Genomic DNA, 26,445 nt, shown 5'->3' with positions numbered 1-26,445 from the left:
TTTTCATGTCACATAATAGATTACATTATTTACAATTATTGCCCAGTCTAAAGTATCTAAAAACGCTTGTTACTCACTGTAATTTTATCTATTTTAATAAATGCTTCTTCCAGGATTCGGCAGTGCCATCTTAGTTATTGTTTGCTGAATCCCCTGTGGATGTAATTTCCACCTTCCTTGGGTTCCCTTGCCGAAATCTCATGCATGCGCTATCGTGTGCTTACTAAAGGGAGGACAAGGAAGCTGGGAATGTCTGCCAAGTCTCGCGTGTCTTCTCAGCTGTGCCGCAGAGAGCAGAACTCTTGGCCACGGCATGATGTTGAAGGGGGAACAGCACACAGAGCATCCTGTGAATCGAGGGATGAGAAGCGCATGCGCCAGTGACGTCATGAAGCATTGCGGGATGGAATATAAGAAGAAGTAACAAGTAAGGAGAATTACACAGGCAGCGATCATTAGCTTTAGTAATGAAGATTAAAATGTGCTCAAGTTAGAATAAAGAGTTTACAACTACTTTATTGGATGAAGATACAGAATAAACAGTGTATGTTACCGTAAAATGCCAAATAATAATTTCTTGTCAGCCATGTGGCATTTAAGTGAAACTCAAAACTAAAACTTATTTTTAAACAGTGAGGGAACTGACTCTCTATTTTAATGCTGCTGGTCTCCACATTTGGAAGACCTTCCCTACTTCCTCTTGGGTCACACACACCCACTTCCTTATGGGTCACTACTTCCTCATGGGTCACTCCACATTTAGTATAGTGGGAAAGGTTTAAATCCTTCCAGAGTCTTTTACTGCTGCCTGTGTCCCCACTGGAAAAGTTTCCAATCACTTCCTGTTGTGGTGCACTTGTCACTGGAAAAAGAATTGAGAGGAACTTTTGCTACATGGGACACAGGCAGACACATAAACTTTGCATACATTATATTATTTTTCGACTGTATTAAATAAAATAAAACTCTTGTCCACAGTTCCACTTTATAGGAAAGGTTCACCTTTTGGAACATGTTACATGTTCCCCCCGTTATTAGGCTGGAGCATGTAACATGTTCCCACTGCTGCAGCTGCTCCCCATTGCCTTCTGCCCCTGTGACAGCAGTACTGGGAGAAGTTCCCCATACAAGCTGTCACTTTTTGAAAACAGCGAGACCGTGCAGGGTTATGCCCACAAGGGGGGACATCTTTTGTCCGCTTGTAGTTTTCAATGAAGGCTGGACTAAGGTAACTATGTAAAAATTTCTATTCAGCTTTAAAGTAATTGTAAAGTCTAATTTTTTCTTTGATAAAAATAGCAAACATGTTATACTTACCTGCTCAGTGAAGTGGTTTAGCAGAGAGTAGCCCAGATCCTCCTTTTCTCGGGTTGCTCTTGGGTGCTCCTGGCCCCTCCCTCCTGTTGAGTGTCCCCACAGCAAGCAGCTTGCTATGGAGGCACCAGAGCCTAGTCGCAGCTCCCTGTGTCCATTCAAACATGGAGGCATGGCCCGGCCTGCACCGCCCCTTCTCTGGCCCGGCCCCGCCCCTTCTCTCTCTCCTCATTGGCTCACTGAATTTGATTGACAGCAGCGCGAGCCTATGGTGCTGGGCTGCCATCTCAGCCAATGAGGAGGGGAGAGTCTCGGGCAGCCGAGTGTCTCTTGCAACATCGCTGGATAGATATAGGCTCAGCGCACATATCTGCGCACAGAAGGCTTTTTATCTTGCATAGAGCGCATTCAGATAAAAACCTTCTGCCTTTACAACCACGTTATTGTTCTTTGGAATGCTAATTAATATTGTGTGCTGTTAAATGTATATCAAATACAGTATGTATCAATAAAATATTCTAGGACTAATTTGCCAACACTGATGAGAACCTGTTTTCTGAAGCTATAAAAAGGTACAAAATGTACACAGGTCTGCAACAGATTTAGCTATAGGTGAGACAAATCAAATAGTCCAGGGACAGTTTTATTCTGAGATAGTGCTAATTAAGAGGATTAGAGTGAGGAAATTAAATAATAGGTCAACCCAAAAAATCATATTCCTGATATGTGACTGCTGTACCATGTACTTGTATGAAAAGGTATCTTGTTCTCTTTGTATTGCTTCCTTTGTGTGATATTCCTGGTTTTCCTGCCAGTCCCTCTGCTTTCCTATCCCAAACTGACCACACAAGCAGGAGAGCACAGCCTGGCCAGTTTTCTGCCCCGCCCCTCCCCCATCATGCACAGCCTTTTTTTGTGGAAATTGGTGTGCTATTGTATCTCCTCTTCCATCTCTCTAAGATCCTTATTCAGCTGAGAACATAGGGTATGGGATCACTTATAAAAAAGGGGAAAAAAGTGAACAAATGTTTTGCTTTTCATTTTCTATTTTAAAGGGAATGGGTTGCTTTACAAGGTGATGGTTTACGTATACACTTTAATAATGAAGATGAAGTGAATCTGTCTCATAATTTGCCTCATTGCTTATAGTCAGAATTGCCTTGTGCAACAGAATTGATAAATGTCCTTGTAATGTGTTTCCCAAAGCCACCAGCCCAAATGCACCTATTGGATTAGTGTACATGCGAATTGAGTGCAGGATTTTACAGCAACCAATCACGTTCTTGCTCATCCCACTCTTTTACACTGATGCTTGCTTGTTATTGAATACTGAATTACTGAACTTTTACGCCGTTTGCACAGCCTGAATAAGCCTGTAGATGTTACTTTTTACCTCCTATTGCTATATAATCGTGTACACGTTTCTCTGCATCTCCTATTACAGCTCAGTAGTTTAATGAGAAATGTCAATTAAAGAACACCAGTCTAAATGATAATCTGTACAGAGTACAATGAGCGATCTGTTAAAATCTGGGAACATGCATGCACTGCATATCAATTTTTTGACTGCCTGGCTCTGCAACAGTTGATACCATGCAAATTAGGGGCCTACTGACTTCTGACACCCGGAATGATGAGGTGTTTTTGCTGCCCTGTCTTATTGTCAGGATGACTGATAACAGCTCAGTAAAGCACAACAGAGAGCAGGGAAGACAAGGTTTTAAAATAACTGGTATCATTCTCTACTTCCCAAGGCATGTTACCGAGATTTATGGCCATAATAGCTCATTGCCCTACTAAAGGAGTGCAGGAAATTCTGTCATATGCACTGGAGGACTGAAATGACTCAGAATGTTAGCTTGCAAAGGATGATTCAAGTTAATACTAAGGGTCCTTTCACATGAGTGGTCCAACCAGGTCCACCTGTCAGGTTTTCAGGCAAACCTGATCGGACCCTCCATTCACCCCTATGGAGCGGCGGATGTCAACGGTGACATGTCCGCTGATACCCGACACTATCCGATCAGATGCTGTCCGCCAAATCCATATGGATATTGACCCTATTTTTATCCGTCTGGAGGATCGGTTTGGATAAGATCGGGTGAAAACAGACAGGCGGTCATCCGCCTGCTCAGCGGGAATCAGCGGTGCAATCTCCCACTGAGCAGAGCAGTGTATGCCGAGCGGACCGCCCGCGTGAAAGGACCCTTAAGCAAAGACTTTTTTTTTTCCTTTCAGCCAGCAGACTGTAGGAAAAAAAAAAAAAAATTCCGTCATTTACACAAATGAGGTAAATGGATAAATCCTCACCACTGTCAATACAGACTGATCAACAAACATTTTCTGGCATGTCCCTTTCACAACTCACAGCAGTCATGTAAAAGTGATCTGATCACTTTTAAAGTATGCATGGCATGCCATTACCTCATCTTTTACTTTTTTTTTTTACAAAAAATGGGTATTAAATTGTGTTTTTGTGCAATAAAATTAATTTTTGTGTATTTTTAGAAAAAATATTAAAATATAGATTTGATAAACAGTTGTGCAAATATTGTGCAACATAAAAATTAGGTGTAATATACTTACAACTGAGTACAGTGCTTATACTTTTCATTATAGATATAAAATATGATTAGTATAATTATGGAATCTCATAAATTGCAAGATTTTTTTTGAAAGACAAATTCTTTTTTAGTTTCAATAATTCTTTATTGATAGAGATTTTTAGTAGTCCAAAAAAAGTATGACAATCTAAAAACAATATATAACAATAGATTGGACAATGTATATAAGGGGAAGGGGTTAGGTAAAGTATGAGCCAATAGGCCTACTCGGAGGAGGAGGGCAGGGTAGAGTAGGGAGAGATAGAAGAAGGAAAGGTAGGAAGCACAGGCATAAAGGTAGTGGCAATAAAGAGAGATGGGAAATTGAGGTGAGATGGCCACGAGCGTGAGTCGATACCGCTAGTATAATATATGTTAAGGTAAACAAACCTGCATGCAAGTTAGGAGTGTACTAAACAGAGCAACATTACCGCTTCAGCTCCGGAAGATTTTACCCCCTTCCTAACTAGAGAACTTTTTGCAATTTGGCACTACGCTGCTTTAACTGGTAATTGTGTGGTCATGCAATGCTATACCAAACGAAGTTTGCGTCCTTTCCCCCCCCCCCCCCACATATAGAGATTTCTTTTGGTGGTATTTGATTACCACTTGGATTTTTATTTTTGCGTTATAAACAAAAAAATCCCGAAAAGTAAACAAAATTATATTTTCTACTTTTTGTTATAAATAAATTCCAATAATCTCAGTTTTTATCATACATTTAAACCAAAATGTATTCAGCAACATGTCTTGGGTAAAACAAAATTCAATAGGCATACATTTATTGGTTTGCACAAAAGATATAGCGTCTACAAACTATGATACATTTACTAAAACAATCTTGCCGCTGCTCCCTATGTAGTGGGGGCAGTTGGGGGGCTCCTTATTGCTATCTTTTCCCTCGTAAATGCAGAAAATACATGTATAGCCTATTGCCCTGTCACAGAGCATATACTGTACATCTTGACCGCATATCTGGCATGCTTGCTAGGGAGAAACTGTTTGAAAGCAAGGCAGCGAGAAAACTTAATCAGGAACTCATCAATGCAGACATCCTGTTGAGGGATAAACAAGGCTGCAAATTTTTGGTTGAAGTTGTTCACGAGGGGCCGAATTTTGTGGAGCCGATCATGTTCAGGGTCACCCCGAGGACGACAGATTTCATTGTCGTTGAAGTGCATGAACCGCAATATTTGCCCATATCTAGCCCTGACCATGGCAGCAGAGAACACAGGCATATATTAAATTTGATCAGTGGGCCAATATGACTACAACTCATTCTTTTTAGTATTGCCCATGTTGGGGGATAGGCCCAGAAAGGTCTTCATTTTGGGAACTGTGATAGGTTTCCAGCCAAATTGTATGGCAAGGGTCAAATTTGGGTTTGTGGTGATAAATTGATTAGCATACAAATTGGTTTGGTCCACAACATATCTGTACAGATTTTCTGTGAAAAACAGCTAAAAAAATGGGGCGTAAAATCTGCTGTTTCTACCTGAATTCCAGGTTGGCCAGTGAATGGGGGAAGTACGGGTGCTGCAGAATCTGTGGGCTGCCGATCAGGATTTACAAGCGCATCAGGAAGTGCACTATGGGTTCTACGGACCTACGTTTGAATTATTGGTGGCTGCGGGCCACTACTTGTGCCAGCCACCGCACCAGCTTGAAACGATCTTATGGGGCTTGCCACATCACCAAGTGATACTGCAGTGCTGGTTTGTCTATGACCAGGGTGTACTAGGCCACTGGTGTTCGCCAGTTCACCAGAAGGTTGAGCAGCACTAGTACTGACACTCTGCTGCATACGAGAATCATGCGGTTGTTGCACCTCAGCAACAGAAGAACGGGGTCAGGTACGCCTGATCTTAGCAGGGACCTCTACTCCATCGTCAGAGCTATCTGTCAGGGTGCCGCTGCTCTCTACAGATTTGTATACTGAGCCTGATTCTGACATTGATGCTTCCCCATCGCTCTCTTCTGTCATGCTCAGTATCCTGTAGGCCTCTTCACTATTGTACCTTTCATTTTACATTTTGGCCACTAAATTTACAGGTACCTAGTGTGACTCACAGGTAAAAAAGCACCTGGTTGTCAAAGACTGTTTGAACCGCTACAAAAAAAAAATTAGCTGCTAGTGCTAGCAGAGATCAGGCCTGACTCTGCTAACGCTGCGGTTTTGTGTGCTGTGTATTGGAAGTGACAGGGATTTATTAAAACTGCACTTGTTTGGGTGGGCTGTGAGGAGGGGCTAAACGCAGATGCTGGCAGGTGTCAGGGATGATCCTGCTAATGCCACACTTTTGGGAACACTAAACTATTGGGGAAGCTAGTATAGTTCTGATCAGATCAAAGATTTTGATGCGTTCAGACACTATACTAGTAATGGAGGTATATAATGTGTGTGTGTTAGTGTTACTGGCAATCAAAGGATTAAAATCTGACACTGTCTGGGATCGATGCTAATTGACGCTGATGCTGACGCTAACTGGCCTCACCCGCGACACTAATACAGTGGTCAGAAAAAAGAACTGTACACTTTACTAATGACACTGTGACAGGAGTGAAAGGGTTAACAGTGGGGATCAGGGGGTAAAACTTTATTAGAGAATATGCGACAGGACCCTGACGCTATAATAAGACAGACACTGATGCTAACTAGCTAACTAGCGTCATCCGTGACACTAATACAGTGATCAGGAAAAAAATCTGTACACTGCTAATGAAACTGTGACAGGGAGTGAAAGGGTTAATTGGGGGTGATCAAGGGGTTAAACCTTTATTAGGGAATTTATGGCGGGTAATCTAAACATATAGGAGACTGACGCTAACTACCACTAACTTCGGCTGACACTAACTGGCGTCACCAGTGACAAAAATGCAGTGATTAGTAAATCATCTGTACACTGTATATAGTGACACTGTGACAGGGAGTGAAAGGGTTAACTGGGGGAGGCGGGGTGATCAGAGGGTGAAAAATGTGCCTATGTATACTGGTGTTAGTGTAGTGATTGTGTACTCACTGTGATGCTCTCTCCTCGTGCGCTGGAACCGAAAAGGGCTCCAGCAGGGGAGATTGCATCATTTTCTGCGCCTGTGTTTACATTACACAGGCACAGGAGGTTCTTCCATTGGTCAGAACTGATCAGCAGGTCCATGCCATAAATCAGAACATAAACATAAGTAGGCCAAGTGTAGACACGAATTTTTAATGTAATCAAAAACAATTATTTTTTTAGTTAAAGCTGAACTCTAGGATGGGAAAATATTGTCCAAATACAAGAGGCATGTATATATTATTACTGGAATTTGGGTATGGTTTGTGTATTTCTTCCAGATCTGTGAAATATACCAGTGTGAAACTTTAAGACCTTTAATGAAGACCAATGCCTGCTGCTCCCTTTCCTTATGCAGGGTGACTGGTCTTGTCTCTGTCCCTTCCTGTAGATTTCAGCAGGCAGCCAGCAGTGGGTGGACCTGCTGGGTTCCCCCCATAGCTCTGCACTCTGCACATGCTATGTACAGCACAGTGACTTTTATTACTGCTAATGTCACAAGGTAATATCTGGATTTTCAAATGTATTTGGTGTTCATAACTTTGTTTTGTATCCTTTGTGGCTATTGAGGAATATATTTGAATGAAAGTTTTTCAGACAGACAGCTAAATAAACACTTGATATATATAGATTAAAGCAGTTTTGCCTGCCAGGCTGTTTGCATTTCTGTCCATCTACAGTGCATTGAAAACATATTCATACCCCTAAATATCTGAAAAGTGTGGCGTGCATTTGTATTCAGCCCCCTTTACTCTGATACCCCTAACTAAAACCTAGTGGAACCAATTGCCTTCCGAAGTCACCTAATCTCCTACCCCATGGATCAGCCAAAGCGTGGAAAAACACACGCCGGCGCCATGATGCCCACTCCTTGGCTGAACCATGAGGGAGGCGTTTTGCCTCCAAATGCTATCGGCTGCCGTTCGGGTGCCTCTCCTCTACTATGCCAGCGTGACGCTGGGAGGGACCTGCGGTCATACTGGATGCATAAAATACCCCTATTTTGAACAGATAGTCCTTTCAGCTGCACATTTGGGCACACTGCACATCACATTTGGATTATGGTTTAATGTACAGTATATATAAATATATATATATATATATATATATGAACTAATTAATACCTATGCATGTATTAACTGCAATGTGCTATGTTATTTGTTCATGAAAATAAACATGTAAATATATTTTTTACCAAGTTGTTTGTCATGTAAATCATCTAAAGTCCCAAATACCCCCATTTATTTCCAGAGATAGGGATGGAGGTGCATTAAAACATTTGCTTCATTTAACCACTTCAGCCCCGGAAGGTTTTAAAAATTGCGCGGTCGTGCGATGCTGTACCCCATACTTTTTCCACAAATAGAGCTTTCTTTTGGTGGTATTTGATCACCTCTGCGGTTTTTAGATTTTGCGCTATAAACAGAAAAAAGCAACAATTTTGAAAAAAACTAAATTCTTTTTACTTTCTGCTATAAAACATTCCCAATAAAAAATTAATTTTTTTTTTTTTCAATTTAGGCCAATTTGTATTCTGTATTGTCTTCTCTCAGTTTCTCGGACGATCGCGGGAGGGCAGCGGCAATCTCCGCCGCTCCTCCCGGCTTCCGCCTCTCGCTGTGTCTAAACACAGCGGGAGCATGGCCCCAGCAGGAAAACCACATGCACTCCAGTCTTGTAGTACTATGTGACTGGACGCAGCCGAGCCGCCCTGCTGCAATAAAAAGGCGGCGGGCGGTCAGCAAGTGGTTAAAGTCCCATTTATCTTTCTTCCAGCCTTTAACTTGAAAATTGCTGTTCACAGATGCTCTCCATCCAATAGGACAGAGCTTGAGCTATTTTGCAAAGAAGTATGGGCAAAAATTTCACTCTCTAGATGCGCAAAGCTGGTAGAGACATCCCCAAAAAGACTTGCAGCTGTAATTGCAGCTAAAGGGGGTTCTACAAAGTATTGACAACATTTTGAAAACCATTTATCATTTTCCTTCTACATCACAATTATGTGCCACTTTGTGTTGGTCTACCACATAAAATCTCAATAAAATACCTTTACATTTTTAGTTGTAACATGACAAAACGTGGAAAATTTCAAGGGGTATGAATACGTTTTCAAGGCACTGTATTCCTTCCAATACCCTGCCAGTCACCACAGTCCAGTTGGTGACCTTATGTTTTTCTACAGTAGCTAAGCAAAGCTTCTAGGTCCCTTCTCTGCCATGTGTCGGTGTGGACAAGGCATAATGTATGTCATATTCATTTGTTTTTGGTAAAAAATGAAATATAAACTCCAGACAAATAAAAAGAAAAAGACACTGATGAATGTAGCTCTGCATTCACTAATTTATTAATAAATGTATTTCTAATGCAAGCAGTATATATCTTGCAATCCCCTGTACAGCAGAACTCAGAATGTGAGATAGAGAAGCAGCACAAGGAGCCAGTCATTTGTGCTGTTCCTCTGGTGACAAAAGGGAGGCATCTGTTACCCAGATTCAGGCATTAATGAGCTAACGTCTGCTGTCAGCTGATGCCACACAGCCAGCCCAGGCTCTGAAGGGATCCCAACAGTGAAGCCTGACCAACAGCCGGCTCAGCCTCTCAGCTTTCCACTCCCACCCCCTCCACAGTCCCTCCCTCCGGTGAGCACTGGAGGGCAGAGCACAGAGCAGTGACTGTGCTCAGAGTGGCCCAAGATCTGAGCAGTTCTCGGGTGTAAATCTGGTGCATCTAAAAGAGTACAGGCGGTCCCCGGGTTACGAACACAATAGGGACTGTAGGTTTGTTCTTAAGTTGAATTTGTTTGTAAGTCGCAACATGTACATTTTTAAGTGTAACTCCAGCCAAAAAAATCATGAGGATATAGACAGCAGTACAAACCTCATACAGTACTGACCAACTTCAGTATAACAATAAAAATGGTTTCGAAGCACACACAATTGAATGAGAGGTACACATGAGCTCATGCTGGGTCACAGGGAGAATACTGTACTGCAACACAGTCCTGCTACAGAATCATAGAAGTACAAGTACAGGGCATGCTCCCAATACAGTGGTACAGGTAGTGGGCACAGAGTAGCACTGTAATCTCACCAGTTCCACAGGTTCCAGACAGTAGTGGGATGTGAGTGAGATGCTTCTGGGCAGTCCTGTATGTGAGGCATACAGTACATGTAGTACTGCAGAGTGCGTTGTGTCTCTGGCACAGGAGCGAGAGGAAGAAGCAGGCAATGACGTCACGCGGCCCCCGTTCGTAAGTAGGAGTCGTTCGCAACTCGGAGACTGCCCATATTTATGTTTATTTTTTTAGGATCTCGCACTTTTTAACAAAAGAACATACATTGCACATACAAATTTACGCTACCAAGTGTGTGCCTCCAGCATTGTTTCTGTTACTTCTTGCTGAAGGCATTTTGTTGAAGCATAGAGCTTTCACTTCCTTTTTGGAACCCCTCCCATGGTTTTTAAAAATGATATGTCACCTTCTTAAAATAAAATATGTACGTTTCCAGCCTTTATTGTATGTCTTGTCTCAGCTAGAGAGGAAGGCTGACAGAAAGAATACAATGCTGAAGTCCACAGGCTGCCAACAGGAGGAAAGAGGGGGGGGGGGGTTATCAGGTAGATAAGACACTATCATTGTAAGTTTAACTCATTTATGTCTCCCTGGCAGCAGAGCTTGTCCTGTCACTTTGCTTGCTTTTCTTTTCTCCCTCCCCAATCTGTGTTCCCTCACATAGTGTGTGTCATTCCTGTTGCTTTCTTCCCCCTTCAGCAACCATGAATCTTAAAGTTGTTACCAGATCAGCCTCTAGTGGCTCTTATTTTAGGCAAAGCTCTGATAATAGAGAGCAACCGATCATGTGCACAGCAGGGTGAGCCAGTGTTTTACTGGTTTTTAAATATTATATGCAATTATTTTTAATGTTTTACGTAGCTATATCTGCAAAAGGGGCCAGCCTGAAGTGATCTAGCAGGGCTTCATTTTCTGACTAAAGTTCTACTTTAAAATGGCTAAATGCAAGTTTCTTTTTATCTGCTGTGCTATCCCTTTCACAAATGTTTATTTGTAGAATAGATTGGTTAATAAGTCAGTAATATAATACAACTAAAACCCATGCTTTCTTAACCAACTGAAAATCACCAAGCAGCCCAATTTAGAATAGTATACACATATGCTCTATAAAATGCTATTGAAGTTAAATCTGAGCAAAGGCTGTATAAACTAATCGTGATGGTTTATACATTTTTGAAGGGCTGTTTTTTGTAATTTCTTCCCCTATCATTATACATTCTAAAAATACAAAAGTGATGATGTATACAGTTCATAAAAGCTCTATAGCTACTCCATAATAGACTGAGGAATTAATCATCAAGGGGCGACTGACCACCATCCACTGGCCAAAACACATTGGGCGGAGCAAGAAGGAATGACATAGGACACTGAACGGGATGCCGAACCTCTAGAACGCATATGTTTTTTTTAGATATTTATATTTATATGACAATAAATGGTTTATGGGTTACACTATGGGAGGTCTGTTTATGTCCTCACATTTACACTTTGATTGGCACCACTGAACTGAACTTAGTCCTACATGAGGAAGGAACACCTGCTTATGAGCCTAAATCTGATGGCTCACCTGGTTATCACTTTACATAAGCCTAACCCAACAGTGTATTTTGTAGATCTTATTATTTGGTAAGCTGTCCTTTGTACTGTTTGTTGAAGGAGCTGATCACTGTCAGTGGGTAAGATTGAACGTTTTCTAATTCTATTATAATGTTCCTATGGAATTTTTATGAGTGTATTTTTTAAAAAATATAATATAATAGTGGAAAAACTGTTTAAAAACAGCTTTTCAAAAACATATGAACCATTATGGTTATATTAAAGTATATAGCCCATGTTCAGATTTAGTGTTAAAAGCTCTTTAAACAGAAAATTCTTAACCAAAGAAAACAGATACTAAATTATTTAATGTAGCAATGTTTTTCTCAACCAACAATTGAATATAATGTTGCCCACACCTGTACATGTCAATTTTAAATTCTATCCATATTCTAAAGAAATAATTCAGTATAAATAGTGATTCATTTATCTCTGATACTGTTGTGCTCAGCTGCTAATTATTCAGCATTTATCATCTAGCCATGAGATTGAATTACAGAGTACCTAATGTGATCTAAAGCTGGAATTTGTGTTGCATCCTATTTGTCTTAACATTAGTCGCAGTAAAAGTAGAATGCAAATAGTCAACTGAATAACAAACTAAATATGAAACAAACATAGAAAAATTTTAACAAAATGTCAAATGAAAGTCACATATAAATCTGCAAACTCCTTCAGGCTACATTCACATTTGAGCATGTGGGGTTAAAAAGCCGTTTTCATCCAGGGTGCCTTGAGGTTTCTTTAGGGGTGCCTTGGCAAAATGCATACAAATTGCCCCAAAATTATATACAGGCCAGTGGGTGAATAAAACATGCCATTTAGTTACACAAAGCCACAGCATTGTAGCCTTCTAGCTGCCAAATTCCTAATGACCAATGACATTATCAGTTGATGAGGATGTCATTTGCCTGCATATCATCCTTGTTTGACCCTCCTTTGCCTCTCTCCACGAGCTTTGGGGTCTCATTAGCTAAGTGATGGAGAAAAACTGAGGGAGAAGAGAAACATTGGAGTACTAGCCACTACCAGTTTGCAAAGGTGTTTTTGCTTTAGAAGAATAAATCACCTCTAACATTGGGTGTCCTACATGTGTGGATGTTGCTGAATTATGTAAAACTATTAGAATAGTTTTTACATTTTAGAATGGGGCGCCCCAAGACAGTCCATAAGTTTGGAGAGTGCCTTGAGATTACTCATAATTTTAAAGGAAGCCTTGACTGAAAAAAGGTTGAGAATCACGGTGTTAAACAATCCTACTTGTTACATAGTCTGGCTGAAAAAGTCCATCCAGTTCAACCAATAGAAGACAATAAATAAAATTATACAATCCTATAAATTACTTAAAACAAATTTACTGAGCTGGCCAGAACCACCTCTTGAGGTGCATGTTTTCTGCAGTTTCCAATGAAATGCACCATCCATGGGGATTAATGGTATATCGCATTACATGATATATGTAGAGGAGTAAATGTAACCTAAAGGCGGAATCCACCCAGCATATCAGTTTTGGATGGCCACCCAACATGTTAACTTAATTTCCTCAGGCCACTACTAAGCTAGAGGATACAGTCATGTGATTCTGATGGCTCTTCTATGATGAAAATATGAGAAAATGTGTGAGAATGATGCCTTGGTCATGAACTTGTTAAAAAGCTTTAAACCACAGGCTACTGAAAAACATCTCACAATTAGTGCCTCTACAAGTTAAATAAAATGAGTTAGAGATTTGCTACCTATGTCCACCTAAAGTTAAATAATCAATCTGGAGTGAAATTGACTAACAATGAGCACAAATTTAAAAGTTTAAGGCTCCACTGGGCTAATTGAACATTCTCACTGGAGCACCATTATATTGTGCATTCTTAGATGTCGCCAGCAGATGACTGTACTGTATGTGAAATGTGTAATTTTGGGCCCCGCTAGTGAGTGTGAGACTCCCTTGCTTCTACATAGAAGGGTCACACATGGACGGAGTTAGAAGTTAACTTGAAAGGCCCTTTGAAGAACCCCCCCCCACCAAAAAATATACATATACTGTATATATATATATATATATATATATATACAGTATATATATATATATATATTCCTTTGTATTTAAACAACTTTAAAAACAACTTTGGAAATGACATTAACATGTTTTTTCTGCCGTCACTTTTCTATATTAAAGCTTATATAAGAATTTTGTGGTTGGGTTTGCAACCAACTTAATATTGCTGGAAAACAACAAAGACAACCCTAGGGCTACATTTTTTGCCAGCAAAACAGATCAATTTTAAAAATCTAGGAACTTGCTGTTTTCTTGTGCTTCTAATTGTCAATAGAGTAAAAGAGCTTTGTCTTAGCTGTCACAGTTTGAGAATATGATACTCACTCTTGTACTGCCCGTGCTATGGAAAGAGCTGTAGACCCAGTTTCATTGACACTATCTAAAGTCACGTTTGGCAGGTCGTCATCATCACTATCACTTTTTATCTGTCTAGGTGACAGTCCCCGGGGATCCATATGTGCTGGAGAGAGAAAAAAAATCTATTATAAATAAACTGTACAGTAAAAAAAATATATATAATTGTCACTTTACATTACTCTAGGATTATTTAGTACGTATTAGATTTACTACAGCTGCATTGCTGCAAATTCATTGTCTTATAAATACAGCATAACCCCTGTAGTGAGCTAGTAGAAATTAATTCAATTATCTGTAGAAAACCTTAATTACAGATAAAAAAAATTCCTAAAATATATTTGGTTCTGATAATTCTCTAAATAGTTTTATCAATGGTTCAAATAGCTGTTCTGTGATATTCATGTTACATTTAATTTTTTAAACACTTTAAAGAGAATTACTCATAGCTGTGCTTGTGCAAGAATGAATATACTCAAAATACTAAAATGTTAATAAGTGTGCAGTCCTGCTTTTGAAAGATTTAGTTGAACTTTTATTAAACAGTGATATTTTCCCTCTTTAGAACAGGATTGGATTGATCAGGGAAGATCTTAAAAGGTACCACATCCCACATCAATAGAACACAGGACAATGGAAACCGCTCTCAGATGAGAACCGGGATTTTTTAGGTGCCAGTAACTCCAGTCAAAACATGTTAAAATCCAACAATTTTATATCTATATATCATTTAAAAGACAAATAAAGACCACATATTAAAAACATGGGACAAAGTCATGTTCAATATCCATTGAGTGAGTTAATTACAATAAATTGTCGCAGTGTAGTAATCACAACATGTTTCACCATTTATTTGGTTACCCCAGGGGATATATTTTACTACCCAAAAAAGGAGAAAATAATAAAAAAAAAAAAATATATATATATATATATATATATATTTGTATATATATACACACAAGATATATTCAATTGAGTATGTAGACAAAAATGTGTTGATACAATAGCATAAGTAATTTTACAACAAATAAGGTATGAGAAAACATGATAATTCAAAAACCATCACATGATACAATTAGCAGTCCTAAATATGAGTAAATACATAGAGATTGTTCAGGGGCAATGTCTCTCTTTAGTCATTGCAGCCCTCACAGCATATAAACCTGGGAAGAGGGAATTTCCACTGACCCCCAGTGGTGGGGAGAAGGGGGATTCCTCCTCTCCCTGACACCAAAGCAGGGAGTAGGGGTTATTCCTCCCACTGAAGCCAATCTCTGGAGAGCGATTCTTCCCCCCCACTGGCACTGATAATCAACATATCAAACTATTTTAGTGATCAAAAGCCCAATTCTAAGATAAATCACAAATATACATTTTAAAATGTAACAAGTTTGTGCATTAAGTAAAACTTTTCTGAACTAATCAGCTGAAAAATTATGAATGTACAGTCCTAGTTAACTACATCATAATTTGGATCCTCATAAAAATAAACACTTGAAATGGATACAATGAAATGGTATAAGGGCCACATATGACCTACAAAGGGAGGGCAGGACAATCTAGCCAGGGCTGGTAGAGGCTGTAAGCTGGTACAGTTGGAGTGATACAGACTCTGAATAGAGATGGGTATCATATCCTGGCTAGGTTGTGAGAAAAAGATCAATGAATCCCACAACTCGAATAATTTTAAGTTTTACTCATAATGATGAAAAACAAATTTGGACCATGTATTTTAGGTGAAATCCTTGCAGAAACTACATGAAACACTTGTTTATTGTATGTTATTAAGCAGGTATGAAATATAAACTGTCAAGACTTTTCCAACTATATCATTAAGAACTTGTATAAGAGTTTGTCAAGCACTAACATTTGAAGAGTTCATATAATCCAACAATTAAATCCTCTGTATGTGTACTGTCTCTGCCACCATAGTAACTACAGTAAACTGGTAATGGCTGCCTACTTCCAAGATCCCACTGCTCTCCTCCCATTTCTAAAATTTCTGCTGACTGTGACCACCTAACCAGAGCTAACCCAGGTTTGATCAATACCTTTTTTATACCAAAGGGAAATGATGATGTACAATGTGTAACAACCTGGAATAACCAATCAGTTTTCTCTTTACTGAAGTCATATTAAGAGATGATTTCTAATTGGTTGCTATGGGTTACTCCACTTTGCACAACATTTTTGCACTGCCACTCAGTCTAATTTAATGAGCTTGATAAACTGTTACATTCTAAACCCAATGTACAAATTTTATTGTACATTAAATAAAAGATAACACTTGATCAAGAAAATACACAGTAGTTTTTCTTTGTAGATGTGTTTAACTTTCTGCTTGGCTTAAATGCAAATATGGGCTTGTTAGACATAATCTAAGCAGACATTTTACATTAAATATTCAGTGACCTACTACAATCTAATGGGGTGTGTTTATGTATGATTTTACAGAGTTGCAGGTTTTACAGAATAATTTTATATAATTCCACTTAGAGGATAGTGTATAAATTAAAATATGTAAAATCATCAAGTACTGCTGTGTAATTATTTGAATTTTAATGAGCGCTAAGTTGAAATGTTATAAAAAAAATGGCAAAAAACCTAAATGGGATCTCAGAAAGTTCTGACTAAGTCAATAGCTTGATATAGTTTCTTGTTTTAGAGTGCATTTTACAGCGTTCCCATCTCCCTAACAGATGGGGGATCATCAAGTAGATAGGAAAACGGAAAGAAGGAGAATAACCAGTGAGACAAAGAATGGCTTGTAAAAGTCTGACATTCTAGCCTTTTGGGACTGCAGTCTTGGGTTTGGTAAAGTTGAGTTTTTTCTTCTCTTGTTTGTGTAGCTTCCTTCCAGGTTTCTAGCGGTCTCCCACATAGTAGAGACACATTAGCTAATTTCTAACTAAATTCCCCTAGAGTATGCATGTGCTTGCATAACTGTGATCATTAATTTGTAAGCTTCATCAACATTTAATGTGACTGCACATTTCAAATATACATGAAGATCGAAAGATGTCGCTCCCAACCAAAAATGCTACTACCATTACAAGGTACGTATCACTACATACAGGCTGCTGTTTAATAAATGAAAAAAATGAAACTATGGCAACACACTTGTCACCTGATTAAACTTCTGCATTTGATCTTAATGCACTTGTCCAAAAAGCTTCCAATATGGGATGAATTTAGTTTAAAGTCCTTCCAATCAACCAGATAGAAGCACAACTGTACATTATTGACCAGACTGGATTTGTTTGTTAACATTGTCTACCCAATGTTGGACCCAGTGATTTTTGTCCTTTGCAGTCCCTTATTCTCTTCTAAAATGTTTGATCCCGTCACCCGTTACTTCCTTTAAGTGCTTTACTGGTTGTATAACAAGCTTGGTAACGTTTACTACATGCTTTTAGAAAACAAAATTCTCTAGATTTTAATGGTTAATAATAAACATCGTTGAACTTATTTATTATTGCTTTTGTATATGATTGTATTTTTTCTTGTTTTTTGGCACGCTAAAATCCCTAATTTCCTCACATCTCTCTCTACGGAATATTTTCTACGCATAATATTTAGGGCCGTAACATTATATTGTGTTTTGAATATTAGAAAACATATAAGCAAACCTTTTCTCTTACATCCAATGCATTATATCAACAGATATGTAACATGCCAAAAAAGTAATATTTTTTTTTTTTGCTGCAATGCTTACCTTTAAGATGACTTCTACCATCTTCTAACAAAGGTACCACTATCGTAGAATTCATACTTCCTGGTGATCTCACAGCGGTGTAAACAACAGGAACTGACTGCACAACAACTGGGATACGGTGAACATGACTCAGTTTACTAGACTGAAGATTCATAGGGCTTGAAGGTGGGACGGGGTGAATAATGTGCAAAAATTGCTGGCCACCGACCCCAGACGCTGAAGCCACAAGGGGCCCTGGAGTTAATACTGTTGGCACTGATGCTGTTGATGGTACCGAAGTTATCACTGTTGGAGATGATACAGGACAGCTGGAGGAAGATGAAGAATTTGAAGGTGAAGCTGCAGAAGTTGCAATGGAGAGTGGAGAAGAAGACACTCCTCTTGGTGAGGTTCGAGCCTTATTTATTGACAAGTCCACTGGCTCCGTCTGTGTTTGGAAATGATCTGTGGCTAACAAGTCCTCTGGGGGCTCAGCCTTCACATTGTTTAAAATGAGGGGTACAGCTTCCATATCTGGGTAGCTGTGGACTTTTGGAGACTGTAGGAGAAAAAAAAAGTAATTATTAATAAGTATTAATAGTGTAAATGATAACTACAAGGAGATACACATTTTCCATTCTAAAAGCGCTTTTTGCCTAAATGAGAAAAACTTGGTATGGTTGTCATGATATATATATATCGATTTGCACAAAGTGAACTTAGCCAAACTTTGTCCCATGTTCCAGTTTACTGAATGCTTAAAATCATGCAATATTTTTTCAAAGCTTGTGAAGAAAAAGCAAAATAAAATCTAATTTGATCATTAAATATGTCCGTCAGATAAAGATCATATTGGCATTAATTTATTTCCCATGTAATTATACAAAAATTCTCTGAGAAGGCCGTCTTTCAGAGTCATAAACGTATTGTTTATTTATTCCTTTTTTTTATTTCCTTATTGTCCTATTCAATCCTTTAGGTTAACATTTATGTTAGTTACACTAATATTAGTCATTTGTGTCTTCTATAAAAGCTGAAACACAAAAATTATTAGCAATATTAATGATTAGATAAACTCGGAATGTTTTCAGCTATAGGTCTGGGTTAAACCATCATACAGCTTAGCAAGAGGGGCTCCAGGAAGAATTAGGCCTCATGTAGACAGGCAAATAATGGGGATGAGCTCACCTACCAAAGAATATAACCCATTCATGCCTAAAGCATAACTATCCTTTATTCTATTTTTAATAAAACATATATCATTTTTGTACTTGAGTAGAGGACCCGTAAAAGTGAAGTAGTCTCCTGATGAGAGGTCCTTACACTAAATGTTTAGATATGTAGGTATATTCCTAATGGTGCTTGGTGCTCTCCTTGTGAGTTAGGCAGACACATGGTGATTTAATAATACAAAAATTATATATGTTTCATTGAAAATAGAATGATGATTATGTTTTAGGCCTGAGTTGGTTAGATGCCTGGATAAAGCCTAAAAGAGCATCTCTATGTTAGCCTATGCATCCATGCATTCGGGAGAAATTCAAACGCCCCTGTGTGTCTAGGGCTTAGGACTTCACTGGTCATACAACAAAGGTCCAAAGTATTTAGATGAAGGTTTTTTTGGGGTATGTATAGTACATCAAATAACAAACCAGAAGGGAGAAAATAAGAGAAAATCCATTATTAAAGGTTAAATACACTTTAAAGTACACTTATCCTTTAACCAGTTCTGGACTGGAAAGATTTGCCCCCTTAATGACCAGGCCATATTTTGCGATTCGGTACTGCATTACTTTAACTGAGAATTGCGCGATTGTGTGACACTGTACCCAAATAAAAGTGATGTCCTTTTTTTCCCACAAATAGAGCTATCTTTTGGTGGTATTTGATCACCTCTTTGATTTTTATTTTTTGTGCTATAAACAAAAAAACAGCGACAATTCTGAAAATAAAAAACAATATTTTTCACATTCTGCTATATAAGATTCCCCAAAAAAAAAAAATGTAAAATCTAAATTTTTCATTCTTTTAGGCCAATTTGTATTCTGCTACATATTTGTTGGAAAAAAAAAAAATTGCAATAAGTGTATTTTGATTGGTTTGCGCAAAAGTTATAGCATCTACAAACTAGGGGAAAGATTTATGTCATTATTATTTATTTATTTTTTACTAGTAATGACGGCGATCAGCGATTTGTAGGGGGACTGCGACATTGTGGCGGACAGATCGGACCCTTAAACTGACATTTTTGACACTTTTGGGGGGACCAGTGCATTACTACAGTAATCAGTGCTAAAAATATGCACTATTACTGTAATAATGACACTGTCAGGGAAGGGGTTAACCTAGGGGTGATCAAAGGGTTAGGTATGAGCCTAAGGGAGTGTTTACTAACTGTATGGGGGAGGGACTTGTGAAATGACCACAGAGACCTGTGATCATATATAGAAGGATCACAGGCGCTCTTTATTCATTTCAGAGAGTGTTCTTCTCTCTCAGCGGGGAGTGATTGCAGGTTCCCGGCGGCAATCGCGACCGCCATCCCCGTGCATCGGCATCCCCGCGGCCTAGTGCTCGCCCCCCAGCACCACGTGCACGTAGAGCTAGATTGTTTCGTAAAACTGCGGCGGGCAGTCGGTAAGTGGTTAAAGTACATCTGTTATGAAAGGAAAATGGGTCTTCCATTGTTGACTTGCTTCTGAAAATGCTAGTTGCCTGTGTGTATGAGTTTAATCATTTTTAGCCACCACCACACAACAAGCATGTATAAAATGAAAGTCAGAAAAAAGTCAGATCTGTTTATCTCTATTATGGTTTCAGTTTGGTTACTCAGAAAGTACTGAGGCCACGGATTGATGATAACAGCCAGGAAATTATCCCCAGAGGGAGAGGTCAGCGATGGCAGCCTACATAATCCTCTTATTTCCTTTAAGCATCATTAATCTGGCACCAGTTTAAACTATTATGAACAGGGCTGCTATAAAGCCATAGAGATGTGTTTCTTATGCTGCAGGATGCAAACTCTAAACAATTTTAGAAGTAAATGATCTATGAAGAAGCACTGAGTTATGCAAACTGGACAATGACAATCCTATAGTTATGGGTACTTTAATGACACTTTACCCTTCTCTTGAGTAGTGCTAAAACCTGCTAGCAATGTCTGCACCAAGATTGAATACAAAATCCTGTTTTCTCACCCAGTGTTTTTAGCAAATCTTCCTATTCATTCTTTCTGCATGTGCTCAATTATGTCTTTACTCTGCAAAAGACCTTCGCCCTTTATCTCAATCTAATGCTTTAGCCTGCAGGACCTGCCTTGAGCTACACATACATTCTAGAATTCACAAGTAGTCCTGAGAACATGGAGTGATACTCCCAAAACAATTATTAAAGAATATGTCAACTCAAAATGTCATATTCTTGATATGTGCCTGCTGTACCATGTATTGTATGAAAAAGTATCCTGCTCTTTGTATTGCTTTCTTTGTGTGAAATACCTGCCAATACTCTTTTCTAATAAAAACTGACTACACTAGCCATGAGAACACAGCATGGTCAGTTTTCTGGCTGTGATGAGAACTTAGACTGCTCTCCCCCAATGATTAGACTTGTGCTGACCCCCCAGAAGTTAAGTGTGCTGCTGTTTCTCCTCCCCAGGCTATCTAAGATCCTTATGCAGCTGAAAACAGAGAATATGTGATCGCTTATTAACCACTTGAAGACTGCTGACGTTGCTGCTACTGCAGCGAAATGGCAGCCCTGGGTTCCTGCCTGTTTAGACACAGCAGGAGTTGGGCCGGAGGGGGAGAGATGGCGATCACCGTCTCTCTTCCCCGATCGTCGGGGAAAGAGTGAGAAAATCTGCCCACTTGTGTAAAAAAAGCGGGCGGATCTTCTCTGTGACAGGCAGGGACAGATCACAGAATTCAGCATAGTAAGCATGAGGCACACATTTAACCCCTTGATAACCAACAGTGTTAACCCCTTCCCTGCCAGTGTCATTATTACAGCAACAGTGCATATGTTTAGCACTGATTACTGTAGTAATGTCACTGGTCCCCCCAAAAGTGCAAAAAATGGCAAGTTAGGGGTCCGATCTGTCCGCCGCAATGTCACAGTCCTGCAAAAAATCGCAGATCGCCGTCATTACTAGTAAAAAAAAAAACAATAAAAATGGCCTACATATTTTTGGTAAAAAAAATCCCAATAAGTGTATATTGATTGGTTTGTGAAAAAGTTATAGCATCTACAAATGATACAATATTTTTATAGCATTTTTATTCGTGTTTTTAATGGCGGCAATCAGTGATTTTTAGCGGGACTGCGACATTGCGGCGGACAAATCGGACATCTAGCTGACACTTTTAACACTTTTTGGTGACCAGTGACATTATTACAGTGATCAGTGCTAAAAAAATTGCATGGTCACTGTACTAATGACACTGGCAGGGAAGGGGTTAACATCAGGGGGGGATCAAAGGGTTAAGTGTGTCCCTAGGGGGTGCTTGCTAATTGTGTGGGGAATGGACTCACTGGATGAACACAGAGATCCGTGCTACTGCTTACTGGGAAGGAACACAAGATCATTGTGTCCATCCCTGACAGAATGGCGATCTGCCTTGTTTACACAAGCAGATTGCCGTTCTGCCTCTCCTGGGAACAATTGCGGTATGCGGGGGGACATCGGGTCCGCTGGACCCATTGATTGACATCCCCGCTAGCCAATCACAGCATGATCGCGTCTCCGGCAGGCGCAATCACGCCATCTAGTGGCTATTGAACGAAACTATGAACAGGTACGTTGATTTGCGCAATAGAGCCACATTGCCGCAGTATATACAAGGTGGGCGGTCAGTAAGTGGTTAATTAGGCTCACATACATTAATAACAGTAACTATAGCACCTGTCTTATTCCATATGCAATGTTCATATTTATAAAATTTTAAAAAAGCACAAAAATCAAGCAAATTTTTTTGAAAGTTAAAATTAGAGAGAATTCGGGTAGGAAACAGGGAGTGAAGTACACTAAAGCAGAGTGGTTTGTTGTCAGAATCCAGAGTTGTAACTGCAGGGGGCACCATAGCAAAAGTTTGGTGGGGCATCCCATGACTATTTCCATGGAATCTGGCACTATCAGTTATGAAACTACCAGAAAGTAACAAAGTGTGCCTAAATCACCGATGGTTAGCAGGAGAGCTGTCAGAAAATTAATCGAGAACAGTGTGCATAAAAGTTGTCTGGGAAGAGCAGCAGTGCATAGAAATTACTTTTAACGTATATCTAAAGCCATTTTTTGTTTTATATATTTATTGGGATCCGTGTGACTGAGGGAGAGATTTGCTTGTCTGTTTGTCCTGGTGACCATTGTCATTGTTTCAGAAAGTGAAAGAAGATCCAAAATGTTAAGTTGACATCTGAACAGAAATGGAGGAGAAGCTTTCCAATTGACACACTTGTTCAAGCGACAACTATCTAAGAGGGCATTTTCCTCACAGAGATTTATTCTCACTCCCTGTTGTGTAAAGAGTATAGAAATTGAAGGTAGATCTCCACAATGGGACACAGATGGCAAAAAAACAAACCTGGCAGGACTTTTAACTACCCTCTACTCTATCCAAAAAGTTGTAGATTTTAGATATTATTTACCATTCATTTTCCATCTAACTACTTAGTAGCAGTGGCGGCTGGTGCTCAGTAATTCGGGGGGGGGGCAAACCAATTTGGGGTAATTCGGGGGTCCCTCCATATGGCCAGCTGGCCTGCTTCCTTACCTCCTCCTGTCCGAGCCAGGGAGTGCTAGATCGCTGACCTGCCTGCCGTGTGTCTTCTCCCTTTTCCTGGTCAGTGGCCATTAAGATCGCTTCTCCTTTTGGCCGATCGGGAAAGAACCCTCTTCCTGATTGGCTGGGAGGAGAATCAGTGTGACAATAGTGAATATTTATTCGCTATTGCCATACAACTGGGTGGGCTCAGGCCGCAGTGCTCTGCCCTTTTTTGAAGCCTATTAGAGCCTCTGGCTCTGGCATGGGGGGGGGGGCAGCACCCCTGCACCCCCAATGGACAGGCCGCCACTGCTTAGTAGCTCCTTAGTCTTTTTCCAGTATCTCAGACCTCAGGTCCTTAAATTCCAAGTGCTCTCACCCTTTTCACTGCCAAGTGTTAAAAGAGGTGATCTAGTACAAAAAAATAATATTGAAAATGCAATAGTAATAACTATTAGGATCATGCATATTATCACATAATGGTTAGTGCTCCTGTGCACAATTACTTTATTTCCCTCATTTTTGAAAACTAGGAATCTCAACTGCCATTTTGAGCTGAGAAGACAGATATTTTTACAGCTTCAGGAAGACAATATCAGGTATACATGTTTAATTTCAGAGTGGCTAGGCTGTAGTAAAAGCACTTAGGACAAAAATTCTACACTGACAGCTACACAAATTCTCAAAACTTTTCATAAAAAGAAAGGGGGGGGGTGATGTGACTAATAATAATTCTGTTGACTTCTAGAGTTAACAACTTCCATAATGGGACCTCCTCCCACTCACAAGCCCCATAATAGCTGCATGGCCTTCTATGGCTATAGTTACACCACTTATGTAATATGTATTGACTAAATTTAGTTCAATTCAACTAACATCAGTCTACCAAATTACAAATAAACATGTAAGCCATGTACATTTTTAAAAAATAAAAACCTAGCCTGATAGCAAGTAACCACATCCTGAGAATCTCTGTGATTTAGTTCCAAATTCCTCATTTTTTGATACATCTTCTGCTCACCTGTCTCCTCCATGTTCAATGATAGCACCTTTACTAACTACTAGGGCAACTGCCATTTGTCAGGTAAATGGCAGTTGGGCAGTACTTAGCAGGGAAATTCCCCTAGTATCAAAGTGAATTTAAATCAGGGTGGTACACAGAGGAGGGAATTCTGGCTAACAAAGTTATAAGCATTTATCTTGTACCCTCTTGTTCAACAAGTTTAGTTGTGGCTAAAACATTAGCTTTAAATACAATAACTACTACAATAGAGAAGACCCTCTGGTCAAAATGCAGCCTTTGCCAGCCCACTGAGCGGACAGCCGCTGGAGAACGATTTAATTATGTAATTGTCATTTAAGCAATTGAATTACTAACAAATGAAAAATGAGCCAGTGGCTGATGAGTTCTTCTTTTTAAAGCATTCTCTGTGACTTGATATATGTAATAACTCTCCACTAAGTCATATTTAATCATTTATGTCATATTTAAACATTTAATTATGAACTACATTATGTAGTTCATTATGATCACTTTTTGTTCACATTCTAAGTATATATTGCACATACTGTGTTTTGCGCACTGCATAAAGAACTGATACTGTCTTTCTCTGGTCTGAAACAGAAACCTAATTATTTATGACATGAATGTTCCTATCAAATAAATAGCACTGCACCATCTTGTATTGATTATTGCCATTGGAATGTGTACTATTATTTCAGGTGCTAGCAGCTCCTCCTATAAGCGCAGTATTTATTCTGTTGCAACTATATATTATCTTTAGTACACTATATTGCCGCTGGAGTTTTATCATGGATATTTTAGCGCTGCACCATCTTGTATTGATTAAATAAATATTCCTAACAGTGTCTTGTTAATAGGATTTCTGTTAAAGGTTTTGGAGTAGGGATTTTTTGTATGTCCAAAGTTTACCTGTATTAAAAAAAAAAAATATATATATATATATATATATATATATATATATGGTCAGCTGCTTTGTGGACAGAGAACATGTTTTGTTAGCCAAAAGTTTTAATTGGGACAATTGAATTGAGAACGAGGGAACAATAGTTCAGTGTACAAAATGGATTTTTACTTAAAAAGAGTAAATCTATTTTTTGTGGATGCAGCAAATTATATTAAAATGCTTAAAGAACCTTGTTGACTTTGAGGCATACTTATGAAGCAGTAAAGTAAAAAATTGCGTAGGAGAATGGACTTTAATGGCACAACACAACCTTACACAAGGCTACATTACCTATTGTAATAAAATATATATTTTTAAACTTCTTGTAGCCTTGTGTAAGGTTGTGTTGTGCCATAAAGTCCATTCTCCTATGCAATTTGTGACACTAGTCTGATATAGGATGAGGCACATATTTAAATGTTAGTGTCCACTGCGCCACTCTGTGGTGACACTCAATAAGATATAAAGCAGTAAAGGTGACATTCAGCAAACATTCACTGCAGGAGAATCTTTTAGGAAGATGTCTTTGAAATGACAGTGCTTTATTGACCTGTGGTGGTTGTTTATGAATGTTGCATTCACTGCTTAATAAATATGCCCCTTTATTTTATTTATCAGTGTTTTCCCACCCATAGAATCCATAGGCACAAACAATTAACATATTTGCTTCTTTGTCTAACATGGCAGGTTACATACTGCAATAAGGCACCATTCAAATAACTTACGTATAGGTGTGGGTACTTCTACATGCTTAGGTTGGGATGTAATTGATTGTGCTTTGACTCATTTTAACTGCGATAGTTCAAGTACATACTGTTTTAATGGTAATGTAAATAAAGATTGGAACTTAAATGCAGTTAGCTTGCTAACTGCTATGATATAAATAGTTAAACACATTAAAAATCTATAGATTCATTACTTCTCAAGTAATTGTCCATTTCCCTTTCAGACCAGGTAATATAGGCCAGCACTGCAA

At 39.1% G+C, this 26,445-nt stretch overlaps 1 protein-coding gene across 1 annotated transcript in view; it reads right to left on the bottom strand.

The window, feature by feature from the left end:
• Positions 1-26,445, bottom strand: part of KLF12 (KLF transcription factor 12) — a gene marked incomplete at its 5' end in the record, with an annotated part of 283,835 nt that overhangs the window by 36,411 nt on the left and 220,979 nt on the right. The window contains 2 exon segments of the mRNA XM_082244678.1: positions 14,017-14,152; positions 17,762-18,299. Coding sequence (XP_082100804.1) covers positions 14,017-14,152; positions 17,762-18,299 — 674 coding nt within the window.

Source organism: Pelophylax lessonae, assembly GCF_965119305.1.
Source record: "Pelophylax lessonae genome assembly, chromosome: 2".
Taxonomy (NCBI): domain Eukaryota; kingdom Metazoa; phylum Chordata; class Amphibia; order Anura; family Ranidae; genus Pelophylax; species Pelophylax lessonae.
The sequence above is the reverse complement of the archived record's forward strand: the minus strand, read 5'-3'. Positions and strand labels throughout refer to the sequence as shown.